The 18,905-nt window shown below is 36.7% G+C and overlaps 1 protein-coding gene across 2 annotated transcripts in view; it reads left to right on the forward strand.

Annotated features, from left to right (window-relative positions):
- Positions 1 to 17,220, forward strand: part of ADGRA3 (adhesion G protein-coupled receptor A3) — a 50,795-nt gene extending 33,575 nt beyond the window's left edge. The window contains exons 10-19 of one of the 2 annotated variants that reach the window (XM_015862794.2): positions 1,569 to 1,718; positions 4,230 to 4,391; positions 4,642 to 4,845; positions 5,876 to 6,089; positions 6,242 to 6,450; positions 9,501 to 9,625; positions 10,160 to 10,283; positions 11,230 to 11,375; positions 14,215 to 14,310; positions 14,495 to 17,220. In XM_015862794.2, the coding sequence (XP_015718280.2) occupies positions 1,569 to 1,718; positions 4,230 to 4,391; positions 4,642 to 4,845; positions 5,876 to 6,089; positions 6,242 to 6,450; positions 9,501 to 9,625; positions 10,160 to 10,283; positions 11,230 to 11,375; positions 14,215 to 14,310; positions 14,495 to 15,737 (2,673 nt within the window). In that variant the 3' untranslated portion in view covers positions 15,738 to 17,220. The remainder of the gene's footprint in view (positions 1 to 1,568; positions 1,719 to 4,229; positions 4,392 to 4,641; positions 4,846 to 5,875; positions 6,090 to 6,241; positions 6,451 to 9,500; positions 9,626 to 10,159; positions 10,284 to 11,229; positions 11,376 to 14,214; positions 14,311 to 14,494) is intronic. The other variant, XM_015862795.3, reaches the window with a different exon arrangement.
- Positions 17,221 to 18,905: the final 1,685 nt, after the last annotated feature.

Consider the following 18,905-nt stretch of genomic DNA (forward strand, 5'->3'; position numbering starts at 1 on the left):
CTTGCAATGAAAAGCTCCAGAAAGAGATCCTTCCTCAGTGGCTGTCGGCCCTGCAGTGAGGTCCAGGAAAGGTGCAGATTGGCTCCACCCCTTCCAGTCTCACAGGTGAATTGCCTTCACCTGTGCTCCCATGGCTGACTCAGTCCTTGCCTCAGGTGATCAATCCGTGTTTCAGGCTGTGACTCAACAGTTCCCATACACACAGTAAACCTATAATTGTTTTTGTGGATAACGAGAGTTAACTGGGGAAATTACATTTACAATACAATTACAACAATTAACAAGACTTCTCTAATCTGATCAAAATAAAGATTTTTTTTTTTTTTTAGCATAGTTATGAAATATTTTCATTCCAGACTCTTTTTGAGACTTATCTCTAGTTTATGCATGTTTTCGGTACATCACTGCAAAACACAAAAAGCACAAACGTTTATCACTTCTTTGAGACATATTAAACGTATTAACAATATAAGCATCGTAAGAGTCTTTGAGAACAATGATAGTTGGTGAGCTCTTTTGAATGTTAGAACTCTGCCAGGTATTTTAGATATACATTTAAGATGGAAGAAAATCTTTGTAACTTAAGTTTATATTTCACTGTTGGTTGGTTTTTTTTTTTGTTTTTGTTTTGTTTTTTTCGTTCAGATATAATTCAAGGTGAAGAGAAAATATACAAAATACCTGAACTTGAAAGTTTACATTGTTCAATATACATTGTGACTTGGAACTTTGAGTCACATATTTGAATTGTAAATAGTGTTTTGGAAAAAATAATCTTCCATTAATTGCATTCAAATCTATGTAAATGGGCTACGACCTGCAGGGACTTATACTTATGTGGCAGATTACAAATTCAGTAGGACAGACTGAGTATTTGTACACTGAAAAATGGAGCAGCAAGATGCTTCTAGTTTGGATTATAATGGGTAAACAGCAACTGAACATGAGCTGGTAGCATTTGCACACCATTCTACTGTGTGAAATTTGCTGGTTTTGGTCCCTGCTAACTCAGGCATTTTGGAGTTAGGTACTGTTTAGTGGTATAGAATTTTTCAGCCTGGTACTTGTTTCAGGAATGAAGCCATGAACTTTGTCATAGAAATAATCTGTCTTGGGTTTGATTTTTGTATGTGTTCCATTATAAACACTTCCAGTAATTACACAGTCAAGAGTGAATGCAACAGCAGCAGTGTGTTGGAATTTCTTTTGGCTTCTCTTGCTATGAAACACCATATTTTAGGAGTTTCGCATTACTCAAGCTGTCATGTGAAACAAAATAAGCACTTAACAGCACTGTCTTTTTTGCTCTTCGTGGTACAACATCTTCCTTCTAAGACAATAAGACAAAGTAAAATGTAAGGGTACAAGTTTTGGTTCTTTGACGTGTTACAAAATGTGTTGCCAGCAGATGGGTGGTAGTTCCTAGCAACTTAAACTGAATTCTCCTGTGATCCCTGTGGGGTTTGTTATCCTTTTTGGAAAATGCTGGTTTGTGAATTGCTGAAGTGTTTCCTTTATCTTGTACTTAAGCATTTTAAAAAAGTGAACATTGTTTCTTCTTTGTGTAGATGCCGCTCAACCTCACTAATGCATTGGCAACAGCAAGACAGCTCTTGGCTTACACTGTTGAAGCAGCAAATTTTTCTGATAAGATGGATGTCATTTTTGTGGCTGATATGATAGAGAAATTTGGAAGATTTGCAGAAAAATATAAAGAGGTAACTGGATAACTTGACGCTGCTTTAAAAATAACCATGGGTCCTGAAGTATTCTGAGCAGTGAAGCCTTCTCAACAACAGATTCAGGCACCGAGTTAGTGGTTTATCAGATTCTGTTCCATGTTTTTGTTTGTTTAGTAGGTCCCTGAAGTTGCTGACCCATGGTCACAGACTTTGCATTCGCACTGAGAACATCCAGCATTCACTGGACCTGTAATGTGAGTAACACCTCTGGTCAGCACTGGAACAGGGAGATAGGTACAGTAAGTCTGTTTTTATTTAATATGGAGTGGGTCACACAGGTTTTCATTGTTTTTTTTATTCTTATCTAAAGAGATGAATAATGAAAGCCTCAGAGATCCTCTCAATAATGAATAAAACAAGACTTATATTCTCCCCTCCCACCATGGTAGGATGTCTTTATTCAGTATTGAGCTGTATCTCTAATGTTTTCAGAATTCCTACATTTTGAAGGATAAGACATTAAAATAAAATCTTAGAGAACGCTCATTGTTGGGGAGAAAAGTGTGAATGATGAAATAGTCCCACTGATGGGTAGGAACTCTGTTTCACTGCTGAACAGAGGTTATATTGATCTCACTCTACAGTGCATGTTGGGCAGTTGTTGATTACGATGTTTTGATTTTAAACTTGAACAAAAAAAAAAAAAAAAAAAGCAGACAAATCTTCCTCTCCACCCCCTGGAAAACCATAAATGCTGGCTCTAAATTCTTCACAAAACTCTTTAAAGAATTTTCAGTCTACAATTCATTCTTACAATCATAGCTTGCAATTTTTTGGTACATCTTGCAATTAAACAAACAGTTCGTTAAATGGCTAATTTTGTATCCAGCTGAAAGCAGAAATATTTTAGAGTGCTGTGTGATTTGCTACATTATAAGGATACTTTTTTCTCAGAGGTGACTTATTGTCTGTAGAGCTGCACAGTCTGGCACTGATTTGTCATGTTTGAAGGTAATAAAGGATACAGAGAAGAAAAAGTTAAATTTGTTGGTAATTTCAGGCTTATCTTTTATGTTCTTTTATCTTAATTCATTTGATTTTAAATCAACCTTGTTTTAAACTGTTGGTGTGAGTGCAATTTTAATACTCTACTAGTTAGGAAGACTGACATGTTTCTTGTTAGTGTCTCAGTCTGAAGAACTCTTTTTAACTGTGGGTATGATATTGTGGTCACTTCATTGTGCATTACAGTGGCTATTCTGAAATACAAATACTGTAAATTGTAAAGTGTTTCATTAAAAATATTTTTTCATGTGAAAGAAAAAAGCTGAAGACACTCATAAGGTTCTCAGTAGATTGTCATAAATTAGGTTGCAGCTTGAAAAACTTATGCATACCTTAAAGTGAAAGATTAACGTGGAGTATTTAAAAATATGATTTCAGGATCTTAACACTAATAACATAATGTAAAAACACCGTGTGTAGATGTATAAAATATATGTAGATGTTTTAGGCATGGTATTGTAAAATAATAATGAGTATCTTCAATTAATTTAAGTTCGATCTATTATTGTGAATTCAACAAAAAGGGCTTCAGTGTGCAGATTTTGCTCAATGCTTTTCGTTAGTTTTTGAATTTTTACTGTCTATAGAATCTGTCCCTAAAAACTCAGTTCCTAAAACAGTGAATGTTTTAGCATTTTTGCCTTTATTTTTAAAGATTTTTAAAAAGGAAAACAATCTGCTGTGTTCTTATCTTGCTAGCAATGTTCTTGAAAGTATAGATAGTAATTTAAAAAAAAAAAAAAAAAAAAAAAAGAATTCTGGATGTAAGGGAGATTATTTCCCTGCCCAAGCTTGTATTCTTTATGTAGAAAATTACAGTGGCAAAGTGTAGTCTCTGAGAATGGCTATTCATTCAATTCAGAGTATATGCATTTTCACCTCTGGTGCAACGTTTGTCACTTTCTAAAATGCTGTGAAAAATCTAGCGTAGGCCAATGTAGACACTTGGTAGTGTGTGCATGAAGGAATTCAGTCTGTTTCATCATACAGAAGACCAGGTAAGATGTGTGAGCAACACTTGCCATCTCTCATGAATAGCTTGTGACCTAAAACTGTTCATGTAAAATTAATGACAAGCAAGGAAGGAGTCAAAGAAAGGACAGGCATAACCAAAGCAAGAGGAGACAAAGGATTGTGTGCAAGTTCTTCCTGTATTATTCTATTCTATTTTTATTCTACCTGATGTGCAAACTCTACTATAGCCGACTTATTGTTATTTGTATTTATTTTAGCTTTAAATTTGATTGCAAATTGTTCTTTCAAACGAATATTAGAGCAGAACATGGAGTATTATACCTTTTGAATCTTAATGACATACCTGCATTTTTCATGTTTTCTATAAGTGCAGTGTAAATATGCAAATTGCATTGGTGTGATATTTGAGTGCTGATGTTGAGAAGTAGCATTGTCTTTTCTGGTGATTATTCTCCTTGATGTATGTTATTGAAGATGCAAAATAACCCTATTTCTTCTCCTTGTTAGCTTGGCGATGTGATGGTGGACATAGCAAGTAACATTATGTTAGCTGATGAACGTGTTCTGTGGATGGCACAAAGGGAATCCAAGGCTTGCACTAGAATTGTACAGTGTCTACAAAAAATTGCTATGTATCGGCTTGCCAATGGAGCTCAAGTTTATTCCACTGTAAGTATTGATTTGTTTAGAAAACATTTTGCTGATTATTTTTCCTTGCTTAATAGAACTTGATGTTATCTAAAATGTCTGCTGTTTTTATGTGGGGAAGAGAGGAAAAATATTCTGAATTCCCTTCCAGATACATGGGAATACAGTTGCTGCTTTTTTTGCTTGCTGTTACAGTTGAGAATCTCTTAAATTTTATTTGTTATTTTTGTAATGCATATGTTCTATTGTTAATTTTTTCTTGTTGTTACAGTATTCTCCAAATATTGCTCTTGAGGCTTACGTAATAAAGGCTGCTGGGTTCACTGGGATGACGTGCACCGTATTTCAGAAAGTGGCTACATCAGACCGTACAGGACTCAGTGATTACGGGAGAAGAGATCCAGATGGAAATCTAGACAAGCAACTAAGTTTTAAGTGCAATGTTTCAAATACACTGTCAAGCCTGGCTTTAAAGGTTGGATATTCATTGTTTTCCCCCTGTCTTTGTAATGATATAATAAATATGAATCACTTGGAAAGTAACTTCTAATATTAAAGTAGCATTCTTACGTAATCCAGAATGACTGTGACAGAGGATAATTAAAATGCCAAGGGATAATGTAGTTTGATTTTGGAATAATTTCTTAATGGACACACTTCTTAATGAGTAGGTGTGGTTTTCCTGTTTGAGATATGTTAAGTGGAAAGCTTCTGTGCTTCAAAAGAAGGGAAATTGAAATTCTCCCTTGTCTTAATAGTTATTGTCTTTTATTTTGCTGTATTTTCTTCTCCATTACATATTAAATTACATATCAATCAGCTTACAGTGTTAATCCAACTGGAAAATGGTACACATGCATGTGCTTGAAAGGCTCATTTTTTTTAATATGTTAATATATATTCTTTTATTTTAGGCACATGTATTAATTTATTTTAGGCGTGCGTTTTTGTGGGCATGTACACATCTGTGTATCAGAATGAAAGAATGGCTTGCACAACAATTTGCTTTTATCACCTACTGTGTTTGAACATCACTACAGGATGCATATTTAAAATAATTGTGTAATCCTGTGCAATTTACGGGCATGCTTCCTTACCGTAACTTATGTACAATGTAACAAAACCTTATTGGGTGGAGTGCATCATTTTCTATGACACTGATGTGCAGTTACAGGAAATTGTGCTTTGCTGCATGTACACATTCCCACCTGGCACTGGTTACTGCTTCCAGTTGCCAAAAGTCTGGAAATTGTTGTAACTTACTGATTTCCACTTAACTTTACTAGCTGTAACAATTAAGGCAATTATGGAATCTTAGCACTTTTTTTTTTCCTTTTTAAAAAAGGGATAAGACAATACATTCAGGGCCTCTACTGTGTCAGATTTGGAAGATAGTTTGTTGCAGTGCATTCATTTATGATGGTGCTCGGGCATGAGGAGTTGTTTTCGTCTATAAAGAAAATTTCATTTTCTCTTTCAAACTTTCACAATCTCTTTACTTCTAGAATACAATCATTGAGGCTTCTATCCAGTTGCCAGCTTCTCTTTTCACTCAAAAGCAAAAACGAGAGATCAGACCAGCAGATGAGTCTGTCTACAAGCTTCAGCTTATTGCATTTCGTAATGGAAAGCTTTTTCCAGCAACAGGAAATTCAACAAACCTTGCTGATGATGGGAAACGTCGTACAGTTGTGACACCAGTCATCCTAACCAAGATAGGTTTGTTTTTTATTGTTACCTTTTTATGATCTCTGAGGCCCTTTTCTGGACTTATTTGCATCAAGTTTGTGCATATTTAAAAAATAATAGTTTGTTTTTTAGCATTTGACCTGCTGAGAAATTTATGTGCAACTGCATTTATTTTGTAATAGATGGTTTGAACCCAGCCAGTCACCATGTTCCTATTAATGTGACACTGAGACGCATTGCACATGGAGCAGATGCTGTTGCAGCTCAGTGGGACTTTGATCTACTGAACGGACAAGGGGGATGGAAGTCTGATGGCTGTCACATTCTTCTGTCTGATGAAAACATTACTACCATTCAGTGCTACTCCCTCAGCAACTATGCAGTTCTGATGGTATGGTACTTAACATTACATGTTCTTTCTGGAACTTAGAAGTGTTGGAACCACAATTGTTCCTTGTTCTTGCATTAAAGTAAGCATTCCCTTGTTCCTTTTCACAGAAAGCAAGACAGAAGTCTTCAGTTGCTGTTTCTGTAAATATAAGTTTTCATTCAAGATGAGCTTTAAGTGGAAAACTGTCAAAGTGGGATTAATTGCTGAGTGTTTGAGATAAAAAACAAGTTCTAAAATGCAAGGATAGATAAATAAAAAGGGAGAGAGGCGCCTTCATTTCTTGCATTTCACTTAGGAAGTAGGATTTCTTCTCTGTTCCCAGAGCTCTTCAGTTTGGAATTTGGCTTGGGAAGCTTCCTGTTTACAGCCAGTAACTGTTGACCTGCTCTGTCATCACCATCTATAAAATGTGATGCCATAGAAGTGGTAAACTAGTAAGAAACAGGGTGAAATTGTAAAAGCCTTAACAAATAGCTGTTAACTTGCAAAATTTGTCATCTTTAGAACTGAATTAAAATTCATATTTAGGTATAGTACGCATACAAAGAGAAATTCTGCTTAAAATTGGTCACGTTTCTGCCATCTGGAGGAAGAAAAATGAAGGGCATACTTAATCTGCAGCTATAAGTGACGTTCTAAATTTACATATGCCACGATTGCATCAATATCTGCGTATATTGTGAGACACACAAAACACTGCTGACAATCAGAAGTCAAAAAAGAGGATGAGGCAGCTTTAATCCTTTTCTGCTAATGTCTGTCCTTCTGTGTGTGCTCAGAACTGGTATTCCTTAAATATTATCTAATGCCCAAAGTGTTGGACAGTAGAGATGGGAGAGGATAGGTGAAAGAGAAGGAAGACCAAATATCATCTGTTAAGCTGTTCCTTGCATGTAGTTTAAAACACCACAGAACTTCTGGCTCTCTAAGTAGCTGCTGAAGATGATTTTTATTATGCCTATGTATTATTTAATTGAAAAATTAAAAAGACCATGATAGCCTGCTTTCCATCCCTGGGCACGTTCAAGGCCAGGCTGAATGTGTCTCTGGGCTGCCTATTCCGGTGGTTGGCATCCCTGTCCACAGCAGGGGAGTTGAAACTGGATGATCATTATGATCCTTTTCAATCCAGGCCATTCTATGATTCTGTGATTAAAAATGGACAGCGCAGTCAGTGAGAGTTCCATTGATCTAGTGAGTATTGGGTCAAGTTGAATTTTCTCAAAAGTTTTAGAAGTTTATTTTAAATTTTGTGATTTTGTAGCTTTTGTTGTCTATAAGCTTATACCAAATGATACATGACATCATGCTACCTGTCAGCAACTTGGAAGCAGCAACTGGACTCTCCTGTGGTTTTTGTTCTCATACTTGTCACAGCAATGTACTCCTAGGGATCTCCAGGTGGATATTGGCTGGACCATGGGCAGCATTAGGTTCTGACAACAATGGCTGCTTGAGGTGTAATGTCTTATGATCTTTTTCAAAGCATTTTTATCCAGTTTTTGGAGGAAAAAAAAAAAAAAAAATCATGAAAATCAAACAGGCAGTTTGATCAAATTAATTTGAGGTAAGGTTGGTAAGTTACTTAGCAATAACAAATATATATTCTGATAAAAGAACAATTGAAGGAGTAGTGAATACACTGCCAAATCTAATTTGATGGTGATTGTTGGTTCAAGAGCTCTTCTCCTGTCTGTAAAATCAGATTACCCATCTTAACCTCCAAAATAGATTGTATATCGCTGTGATTTTTCTTGAAGCAAGTTGAAGCTTTTTCCTAATGTTCTGTTTTCTATGGAGGCTGAATTTGTTCTTTCCCTCAGCACAGATTTGAACTTCTCACAACTCTTGTTGAGTTACTCACCACTTGTAGCTAGGAAAACTACTTCTGTATACATTCTATTCTGAAAAGAAAGAAATAGCTGTTTTTTCACTGATAGTAGTTAGGCAAGCATATTCTGTGTCAGAAGATACTGAGGTGTTTTTCAAATTTGTTACCATTACAGAAACAATCCTAGCAAATTGTTTCAACCTCATCTGAAATGTACCCAATCCATAGAATTCCTATTTTTTAAGCTTTTGTAATAAGAAATCCATTGCCTCTCAGTTTACTCTGTTTGGCTCTGGAAAGTTTGACTTGGTTGTCTTTATACAATTCTGGTAGATAGCTCAGTATAATAATGAGATTTCTTAGTAGAATAACTAGTCCAATATAATGATATTGATTTTTGCCCCATCTTTCTTCTCAGAGATCCAGCTTTTTCAGCCTCATTGTATGCTTTGCCTGTTGCACCATCCTTTGTGTCAGTGTCTTTCCTGTACTAGCAGGCCTCCAGCTGAATACAGTTCTGCACAGGTGGTTGCACAGTGCTGAGCAGAAGGGAATAATGGCTTCAATTTATCTGCGTGTCATTTTCACTGGTACAATGAAGTGTGGCCTTGGGCTGTAGTGTATGCTACTGACTTGTGTTCAAGTTCTGTCTACCAGGACCCTCAGGCACTTCTTTCTTTTCTTTCTATTCAGTCCAGCCCCTAGCCCATACTGTTGCATTCATGGGAGTTATTTCATTCCAGATGCAGAACATTCAGCTCTTCCTTTGATGAAATTCATGACATTTCCCAGCCCATTTCTTTGCCCTTCTGAATATCCTCCAGCCTGCTGATCTACTCCCGCACTTTAGCATCATCTGCAAACTTGATGAGGGTGGTTTCTCTTTAAGTTGTCCAAGGTATTGCAGATGCTGATCTTGGAACACAGCATTATTCTACATGCTGTGCAAACTTATATGGATTTTAAAAATAATAACATTTCTTTCGTCAGGGCCACTAACTTGTCCCTGTATTCCTCTATACGTGTGCTTCAAAATATGACTGTATTTATAACATTCAGTCAGAAAAGCAGGTATTTGAGACCCTTAATAACTTGGGGAGGTAGTGGGGACATAGTATTTTATCTGTAGTGTTCCTGTTAATTCTATGTATGTATTTTTCCTCTCTCTTTCCTCCAGAATAAAGAGATGGACTAACGTTACTTTTGGTTTTGTTGTCAGGACTTGACAGAAGCTGAATTATACACACAGCCAGCTGATCTTTTGCATCCGGTAATTTATGCCACTGCCATGGTTTTGTTAATGTGCCTCTTGATGATCATAGTCAGCTACATATACCATCACAGGTATGAATCAAAATAGACTAAACTGCTTTCTTAATGCTTAGGACAACCTTTTCTTTAGGTTTTGAACATGACACAGAAATCTGTATCCATATTTTCTAATAAAATGTGTTTTTTATTTTTTTTTATTATTATTATTATTTATTTTTTTTTTTGGTGTGGTAGTTTAGATCTTGTAACAGCGTATTTCTTTAATTCTTCTCTTTTCCTTTGTGATGATGGAAATGACCACTGTCAAAAATGACAATGAAATTAAACAATGTTCTGCTTTTTGCATTTATGTTGACATGAAAGCTTGGACCCTGACTTTTTTTTTTTTTAATCAAGCCCAAGATAGTTGTATAAAGCTGGTTAATAGGAGGGGCTGTGTTAATTTCTTGTAATGAAGTCCAAGCTTGTTTGATTGCAAAATGCATGGTAGTCAAACAGACATTAACAGTAATTATGTCTAATTTAATATGATTGTATCTTTCTTGTTTCTGAAAGAGGATAGTGCAGCTATGCTCTGTTTTTATGTTACCTATTTTTTTCTAACAGCATGATCAGGATCAGTGTGAAAAGCTGGCATATGCTAGTTAACCTGAGTTTTCACATTTTCCTGACGTGTGTGATGTTTATTGGAGGCGTAACTCAGACCAGGAATGCGAGCATTTGCCAAGCAGTAAGTAAACACAACGGCAAAAGAAAATGAATTGAAATTATTTCCAGAAAATAATGTTAAGTTTTTAACTCTCCCATCATTTTGCTAGGGAAAGTGAAGGTTTAATTATGAAAACTTGCTATTTTGAGGTTGATATATTAACAGTGAAAATTTTGGAATTCTGCTTAATGTAAAATCAGGTACATTTCATATGTCTATATGCATATAAACCCATTTGCTTCTTACAAAACAGCAGTGCTGTGCAGGCATTTTCATCAGAATGCTAAATCTAGACAAATAATCTTTTTTTTTCTACCTCTTATCTGTTATTTGAAAACTGGAAAAATACTTCCTAAGAGCAGCAGATTATTTTTTTTTTTTTGTAGCCAGAAATGCTATCACAGTGGTTGTTTCACCTTACCTTTTGTTTTTGAGACTTAAAGCTCTCTATAACAGTTCTGTAATAAGTATGTGACATTTACGGACCACATAAAAACTGATATCTGCAAATAGAAACTTAATTATTTTTACTGCCTCAGGAAAACTTAAAAGGAGGAAATGAGAAGTGTTTGAAGCCAAAAGACCTGTATTTTCTCTAAACAAACAGCTTTTATCAGGACTCCTCTTTTGTGATGATTTGTTCTTCTGAGATTGAGCCATCTATCATTCAGTTGCCATGTCTCAGTGTTACACAGTTGATTTTTTGGAACAATGTCAGTGGAGATTTTTAAAGTGTTTTCTTTTCCTGCAGTGACTCCTTAAAGTTTCTAATCCTTTACTCTAATGTTTTGTGATGCTTTTGTTTGAATTTGCAATTATTAGATTGAGGGTTGAAAACATTGTACCAAATTGTCTTTTCTTGAACTGAAATTTTGAGAATTCAAGCTTTATGCCAATCATCCAGTAAATGGTAATTTTGTAGCTTGATAAGCTGTAAATGCTTAGGGGTTTATTTTTATTTTTTAAGGTTGGGATAATTCTCCATTATTCCACTCTTGCAACAGTACTGTGGCTGGGAGTGACATCTCGTAATATTTACAAGCAAGTAACCAAAAAAGCAAAAAGATGTCAAGATACTGATGAGCCACCACCTCCACCCAGACCAATGCTGAGGTGAGCCTGTTTTTTGCTTGTGCAACGCTGTCTGCCAGATCTCCATGTTCATATTCTGACCAGAAATTACAAAGTTCAATACTGTTTTTTTCCCACATGCCATTCAAGTCTCTTCAAGATTTTTCTCTTTCCAAGGGATGTTATTGAGAATGAAGAATGCTTGGTCTTACCATGTTTCTCTTTCAGCATCACTTCTGAGGCTTTGCTCACAGCTTTAGGTTGGAACACTTTCCTTTAAATTGTCATGGGGAATGATTGTGAAGAATTGTGTTAGCAGAAAATTAACAAACACTAGCATTCAAGGCATTTTTTCCGAAAATGCCAGGTGTTTACAAAGAACACTACTTTTATTTGATAAGTGTTCCACTTAAGCACATTTGTTACTGAAATCACTGAAATGGAGCAAATTAATTATCTGTAAAATGCCCCTTATGAAGTACTTCTCATAGTAAACATTAACGTAATTTGGACACACAGCTCACTGAGCCTCAGATATTAATTAAAAACTGCTAAGCTTGAATTCTCCACAAGGTGGCAGACATTGATTAACTTTGATTGGTATTTAGAAAGCTTAATCTTGAAGTACAGAAGCAGCAGGAAAATTAGAACCACTTTTCTAAATATCAGCTAAAATGTGCAGTACAGTGTACAAACATATAGAAATATGGCACTTGTGAGCCAGAAGGTGAGCATTTATACCACTATGCATTCCCATTACGTTACTTAATTTTGTCCATTATATTAAGAAAAAGAGTCTGTTCCATTTATTGTAGGGTATCATGTGTGCCTTCCAGCACAATACTGAATGGCCGTTTTAACATCTGTTGCAATTTATTTTCCCATCCGCTATTACTACATGCCATTCTTTCTCTGGAAAATTTTCTAGTGACATTACCAGCCTCACAGGCTTGACTCTGTGTAAACACAAACATACACACACCTCTTCATATTTGGTCACCTCATCAGTAGCTCTGGAGAGAAGTACAAGTACAGGGCAAACATAATTGAGGCATTCTCAGATTCTTTTATCTCTGCAGACTAGGGTTTCCTGATATAGTGTGTTTTTGAGTGTGTGATATTTTTGCTCAACAGCTGTGAAAGGATTTTTTTTCACTCAGTTGCCTATTAAATTTGTGCTCAAAATGAGCCTCCCTGGTTTTGTAGCAGAGGGCAAGGACTTCTGAGCAGGATTTTCTTGTTTGTATGGAACCAGTCACCTGTTATTTTCAGTCCTCCTGTTTCTTGAGTTGAAAGAAACAAATGGACAAATTAAAACCCTAGTAGATGTATAGGGATAATCAGTTTTCTTCTCATTCGTTGTATAAAAATTATTCAGCTGTGCATTCTTTGTGTTTTAAAAAAAAAAAAAAAAAAAAAAAAAAAGTCCACTTTGCAATTGCTACGTAGGCTGTAGATCTTCTAGGTAGATCTTCAGCTCCTGCGGGTACCTTTTGAGAATGGGCTTCATAGCCATTAATCATCCTTCCCACTAGAACAGATAAGATTTCTTCTGTGTTTTGTTTATAGCATGTAAGATGTTATTGTTGATGATGACGTCTTTTCTTTGTGTTAGTGCAGCTTTGTCACAGGTCATAAACAATACAAAAAGATTTCTTGAATAGATCCAGTGGTTTGGTTTTTTTGGAAAGCCATTTTAGGGTAGAGGAGAGAGGAGTTCAAGGCTTATTGTATGCATGGTCCTTCAATACAGCAGACTGAACTACATCTGCAAACAATCCAAATTACTTCACTGCCTCACTAATAACATCTTGTCTTTTGTAGAACCAGCTTTAACTGGCTGTTTGTTTGAATAGTGGTAGATGTTTGAGGCAGTGATTTAGTAATTTGTAATGATAGATAAGTGGAGTAAGGTCTGCCACAAGTATGTGTTTTGTCTGTCTTTCTCCTGTTAACTATATCCTGATGCTGAATAAACAAGTGACAGAACATGATCCTTGTTGGACTGGGCAACTAAGTAATATATTTAGTCTACCTGGACATCCAGGAAATAATATATTTTAGACTATTTTGCCTTTAGTTGAGGTGAAAGTAACTTCAGGCAAATAGTTTGAAATGCAATGGGCAAATTCAAGACTGCAGGAATAAATATTTGTTGTTGACAAAACAAACTACCTATGTATGTACCACAAAAGTAGTTTTCAGTGCGTGTTGATCTGCATTTGATCTCGGTTAGGACAAGATTAACATAAAGTACAGAGTTTCATTGATTGGAATGTTTGTTAGCAGTTACTGATATCTACCACTAACAAATTCAACATGAACTCATGAAAATTGGAATTAAAAGTTAAAGCTAGATTCACTGACATTTTATATGCCCTCATCTTTATGCGTGTATTTTTCATTAACACTGCAATGGAGAAGCAGGAGATGTATGCTACAAGTTCAGTCCTTTTAAAACAAAAGAAATGACCCGTTCTTGTGTCTGATCTTCAGAAAAGTACCCATAATATCAAGCAAATTCACCTTAAGGAACTATTTCTTTCTAAGCGTCCATATTCATTGGTAATAATTTACAACTTCTGACTGCCAGCTATTGCGTCTCCCTTCTGACTTTATCTACTTTGTATGTTTAGTGCCTCAGAGGGAAGTTAGATGTTGAAAGAGGGGTGGATTCACACTGGGAGGGAAAAAATATAATGAAGTAGAGTTAAAATTAATAAATAAACAGTTTTGCTGGAGCCCCAATCCAATTCATCTGATTTTTTATTTTTTTTCTTTAAGAAATGATATACTTATAGACTCCCAGAAAGCTTTCTTCTTTCTACTGAATAAAATATTGCCATTAAGCAATCACTGATATATTAGTTTTACTTTTTAGGTTCTACCTCATTGGTGGAGGAATCCCTGTAATAGTTTGTGGAATAACAGCAGCAGCAAACATCCGAAATTATGGCAGCAGACCTAATGCGCCTTAGTAAGTACCATATAACTGAGAGTTCTGTCATAGCTTTTCTGTCTTTTCTGAATAGTTCCTGCATTTCTGAGCATTGAAGAAAATGTAATTCATCCAGGGTCATTTCAAAGTACCATTTTGAACCAATTAAGTATAAGTTGCTTATGAAAATGTGTTTGTCTTGACTTTTGTCTGTTTTTTCCAGTTGCTGGATGGCTTGGGAACCTAGCTTAGGAGCATTTTATGGACCAGCTAGCTTTATAATTTTCATAAACTGCATGTATTTTCTCAGCATATTCATACAACTAAAACGGCACCCTGAACGTAAATATGAGCTTAAGGAACCAGCTGAGGAACAGCAGCGTCTGGCTACCAATGAACACGGGGAACTCACTCATCAAGATTCCTTGTCAGTGTCGTTAGTGTCCACATCTGCTTTAGAGAATGAGCACAGCTTTCAAGCACAGCTTATGGGAGTGAGCCTTACTTTGCTTTTGTACATTGCTCTGTGGATTTTTGGAGCTTTGTCTGTTTCCCTGTACTATCCTATGGACCTGATTTTTAGCTGCTTTTTTGGGGCAACGTGTTTAAGCCTTAGCGCCTTTCTTATGGTGCACCACTGTGTTAACAGGGAAGATGTCAGGCATGCATGGATAACAACTTGCTGCCCTGGAAGGAGTACATATTCTGTGCAAGTGAATGTTCAGCCCTCCAGTTCCAGTGGAACCAACGGAGAGACCCCCAAGTGTACCAACAGTAGTGCAGAGTCTTCTTGTACAAATAAAAGTGCATCAAGCCTAAAAAACTCTTCTCAAGGTTGCAAACTAACTAATTTACAAGCTGCGGCAGCTCAGTGCCACTCTACTTCCTTACCATTAAACACAGGGCCTCAGCTTGATAACAGCCTCACTGAACATTCAGTGGATAATGATATCAAAATGCACGTAGCTCCACTAGAGGTTCAGTTTCGGACAAATGGGCACCCAAGTCGGCATCACAAGAACAGAAGCAAGGGGCACCGTGCTAGCAGGCTTGCCGTATTGAGGGAATATGCGTACGATGTACCTACGAGTGTCGAAGGAAGTGTGCAAAATGGCGCACCTAAAAGCCGACCAAGCAACAGTGAAGGACATTCGAGGAGCCGGAGAGCCTATTTGGCGTACCGGGAACGTCAGTATAACCAGTCCCAACAAGACAGCAGTGATGCTTGCAGCACACTTCCAAAAAGCAGCAGAAATACTGAAAAAACAATAGCTGCCAACAACAAAAAAGATATACTGAGGAAACCGATGGTGGTTGAACTTGAAAACCAGCAAAAATCTTATGGCCTAAATTTAGCCATTCAGAATGGACCACTTAAAAGCAGTGGACAGGATGGACCCTTGCTCACTGCAGACAGTACTGGTAATATTAGAACTGGGTTATGGAAACATGAGACTACTGTGTAGCATTTTCTTTCAGTGTGAGACAAATCCATATGAACTGTGATTACACATTCCTTAAAGCTATTAAACGCTTCTAAAGACTGTTTACAAATTGTAGGTACTTTATGCAGGGATGGAACAGAGATAATCTGCCAAGTAAAAGATTGTATGCATTATTATCTTTATTCTTCTTACATGGATGAACTTTTGGTATTTTGTGATTTGTGTTTTGGGTTTTTTTGTATTTTTTTTTCTTTTGAAGCATCAATCTTCACAGAGCTGTAGAATCACAAAACTGAGGAAGTTGGAAGGGACCTCTGGAGATCAGCAAGTCTAGCCCCACTGCTACAGCAGGTTCCCTACAGTAGGTTAGAGGGACCATTCCTTCTATGTGAAACTAAGTTATTCCCACATATCTAGTTACATAGAGCAGTATGTTTCCACTTGCTTCTCTTAGCAGATGGATGTGAAAGATGTCTAATAAAAAATAATGAATTTGACTAGTGACTACAGCACAGATAGGATATTTAGAATGGAAAAAAGTGACAGGGAAAAGGAATGCAGACACCACAGGCTTCAAATATTAAAGATAAAGCCTGTTAAATTAGGTTGGAATAATTTTAATAGTTGTTACATCTGTATTTTTCCATAGTGATGACTTCTGCGTGTACTTTGTGTGCAGCAGGAGTCTGATACATTTAAAAAAAAATATCTGTACAGGCACAAAAGACAGACAACAGAGAAAACTTTGCAAGTCAGTTTTTTTTTCCCGCAAGTTTGCTTAACAAACTAACTCTGTTGAATTAAATTCTGGCACATCCATATCAAACACTAATAACCCTCATTCTTTCTGTAGTAAAACAGTAGCTGACAAACTAAAAGGGTCAAATAAGCTCCATTAGCCATAGAAAAGGTTCCTCCAGATTGGGCCAAATTAGCACAGCAATCACTTCTTTGTATAGAGTACTGATGTCTTCTGTTTCTATATCCCCTTACCAGTGACTGGATTTTTACTGCATTTTTCAGCCTTCACCTTTCTTCCTCTTGCTTTTGCCTCTCCTGTGTGTGATGCAGGAGAGAAGCCTCATTTTCATTCCTGCTCCCTCTTCTGAGAGACACCTTGGGCCTTCTTTTGAAATCCCCCTCTATGCTAAACATGTTTACAGTTCATCCCATCTAGAGCAGAGCCCAGACCCTGAAGCTGATGCTACCAGGGGTGTCCCAGTTGGCCAAGCAAGGGCTGCATGGAGAGTCCACCTCCAGCCGGGTGGTTTCACTTCCCAAGTCACTGCACTTTCTGTCTGGTGGCTGAGTGTAGTGGGAGGGAGCAAAGGAGAGGCTGGTGGGGCTGCTGATGTGCACTGGGGGAGCAGCCAGATGAGTCTTGCAGAGCAATGCAGAACACAACTTTGTACATTTTTATTTTTCACCTGTAACTCTGAAGATGTGTCCACAACGCATTTCAAGTTTGTATTTAAATGTATAATAAATTGTATTTTCCCCAGCAGCCCAGTGTTGCCCTGATTTATTGGTTTTTAATGAATATTATGGCATTTAACGCCATCTTGATTTTACTTCATGTCTGAAAACTGTGTTTTTGGCAATAGACAATACAAATAGTTCTGTTAATTGAATCGGTGCTGGAGTTTGTTTGAAATGAAGTTATATTATGTAGTGGTTTGTTGGCTTTTGAAGGCTACTTGTACAGTCTTTCACAGTGAAGTGTATTTTGAAATTTAAGGTCATTATAGTTACGCTGTAATCCCATTTAAATTAGAATTTATCTGTAAAATTAATCAAACTATGCTATTTAAAATGCAACATTATAAAATAGATTTTTTTTCAGCTGTGATTATAGTTTATTTAAATTGCTGACTTAGCAATATCAGCAGTATTATGTTTTGTGTCACCCTAATGTTGTGACAAACATGAGGTTGTAGGCAATGTTTGGGGTTTTACTTTTTTTTTCTGAAACCCTTTGTATTAAATAACAAAAAAAATGCTTATATATGACTCTTTTGGGCTGCATGTGCTTGTCTACTTAGTTCCCCAATTCAGATTTGTCTCTTATACTGTTCAGCATGCTCTCTGAATACAGGACTGGCTCTCACGTTCTCAGTATTCAGAGGTGTTGTTTCATAATGCAAGGACTCATCCAGGTACATTCAATTATTGCTTACCAGCTCTACTGCACCTCCCTATCAGTTGGTTTGGTAGCCTGAACTGATCTTGTATACAAACAACTCTGGAATGATGGATTTAGTAGGAGTTGGGTGGAATTCTTGCTGCTCTGAGTAGTTCCCATCTATGAATCATCAAAGTGATGCTTTGAAGCGTATATAACTGAGTTTTAATCGCTGGGCTGCTTTACTGGCTGCAAGAGCGTGAGCTTTTAGCTTGTAACCAACCTCAGAACTACAGTGTGTATAGATGTGCATTTATAAGTTTCTCCAGTAGGACTGAATACTTTTTAAATGTTTACTTTTTAAGCTGTTGAAGAAGCTTGTTTAAGCTTTGTACTCACTGCTTTACTGGGGAGGGAGTGGAGCACTGACAACCATTTGGGTTGTTGGAGCTTGTGGTGTTGGCTGGTGTTTCCCCTTGGGTGGCAGAAGTACATTTTCAACTATGAAGTAACTGAGAACTGAGCTCAGGTCAGTGAGTGTTCTGTGTGAAGTGCTTATCTGTCTAAGCTGAAGTTTAAATCAATCAGTACATACCTGGTGCCAGTGTAATCACTGGGCTTCCTTACTTAGGTTATAACCCAAACCTCACATCTCTATAGGCTAATGAAGCATAGATACAATGGTGTTTTTTATAGCTACTAATATCTATACCAAGGCCAATGAGTCAAGCTATTTTGTGTTTTATTGAAAATTGTGTGTATATCGATGTAAATATATACAATCTATATAATGTAAACAATTCAGGATGTTCTGTAGATTATTCCCTCCTGTCTGAGCAAGGTATGAATGGCTTAGGGTTAGAACAGTTACCTTTCAGAAACATCTTGTCTTTGGCTTCTAGCATCTTTTGCATAAGTTTGGGAGGAAACATCTGTTCAGTCTGTCTTGAAACTGGCTTCAACTTTAATCCTGTATGTAATATTCTTCATAGCTTCAAAGCTTGGCTTAAATGTTGACGAGACTGAAAAATAAACTCTGTGCTTAGTAGGCAATAGTGAAAGCAGAC

The sequence above is a fragment of the Coturnix japonica genome, chromosome 4 (assembly GCF_054131305.1).
Source record: "Coturnix japonica strain WE chromosome 4, WE-NBRP24, whole genome shotgun sequence".
Lineage (NCBI taxonomy): Eukaryota > Metazoa > Chordata > Aves > Galliformes > Phasianidae > Coturnix > Coturnix japonica.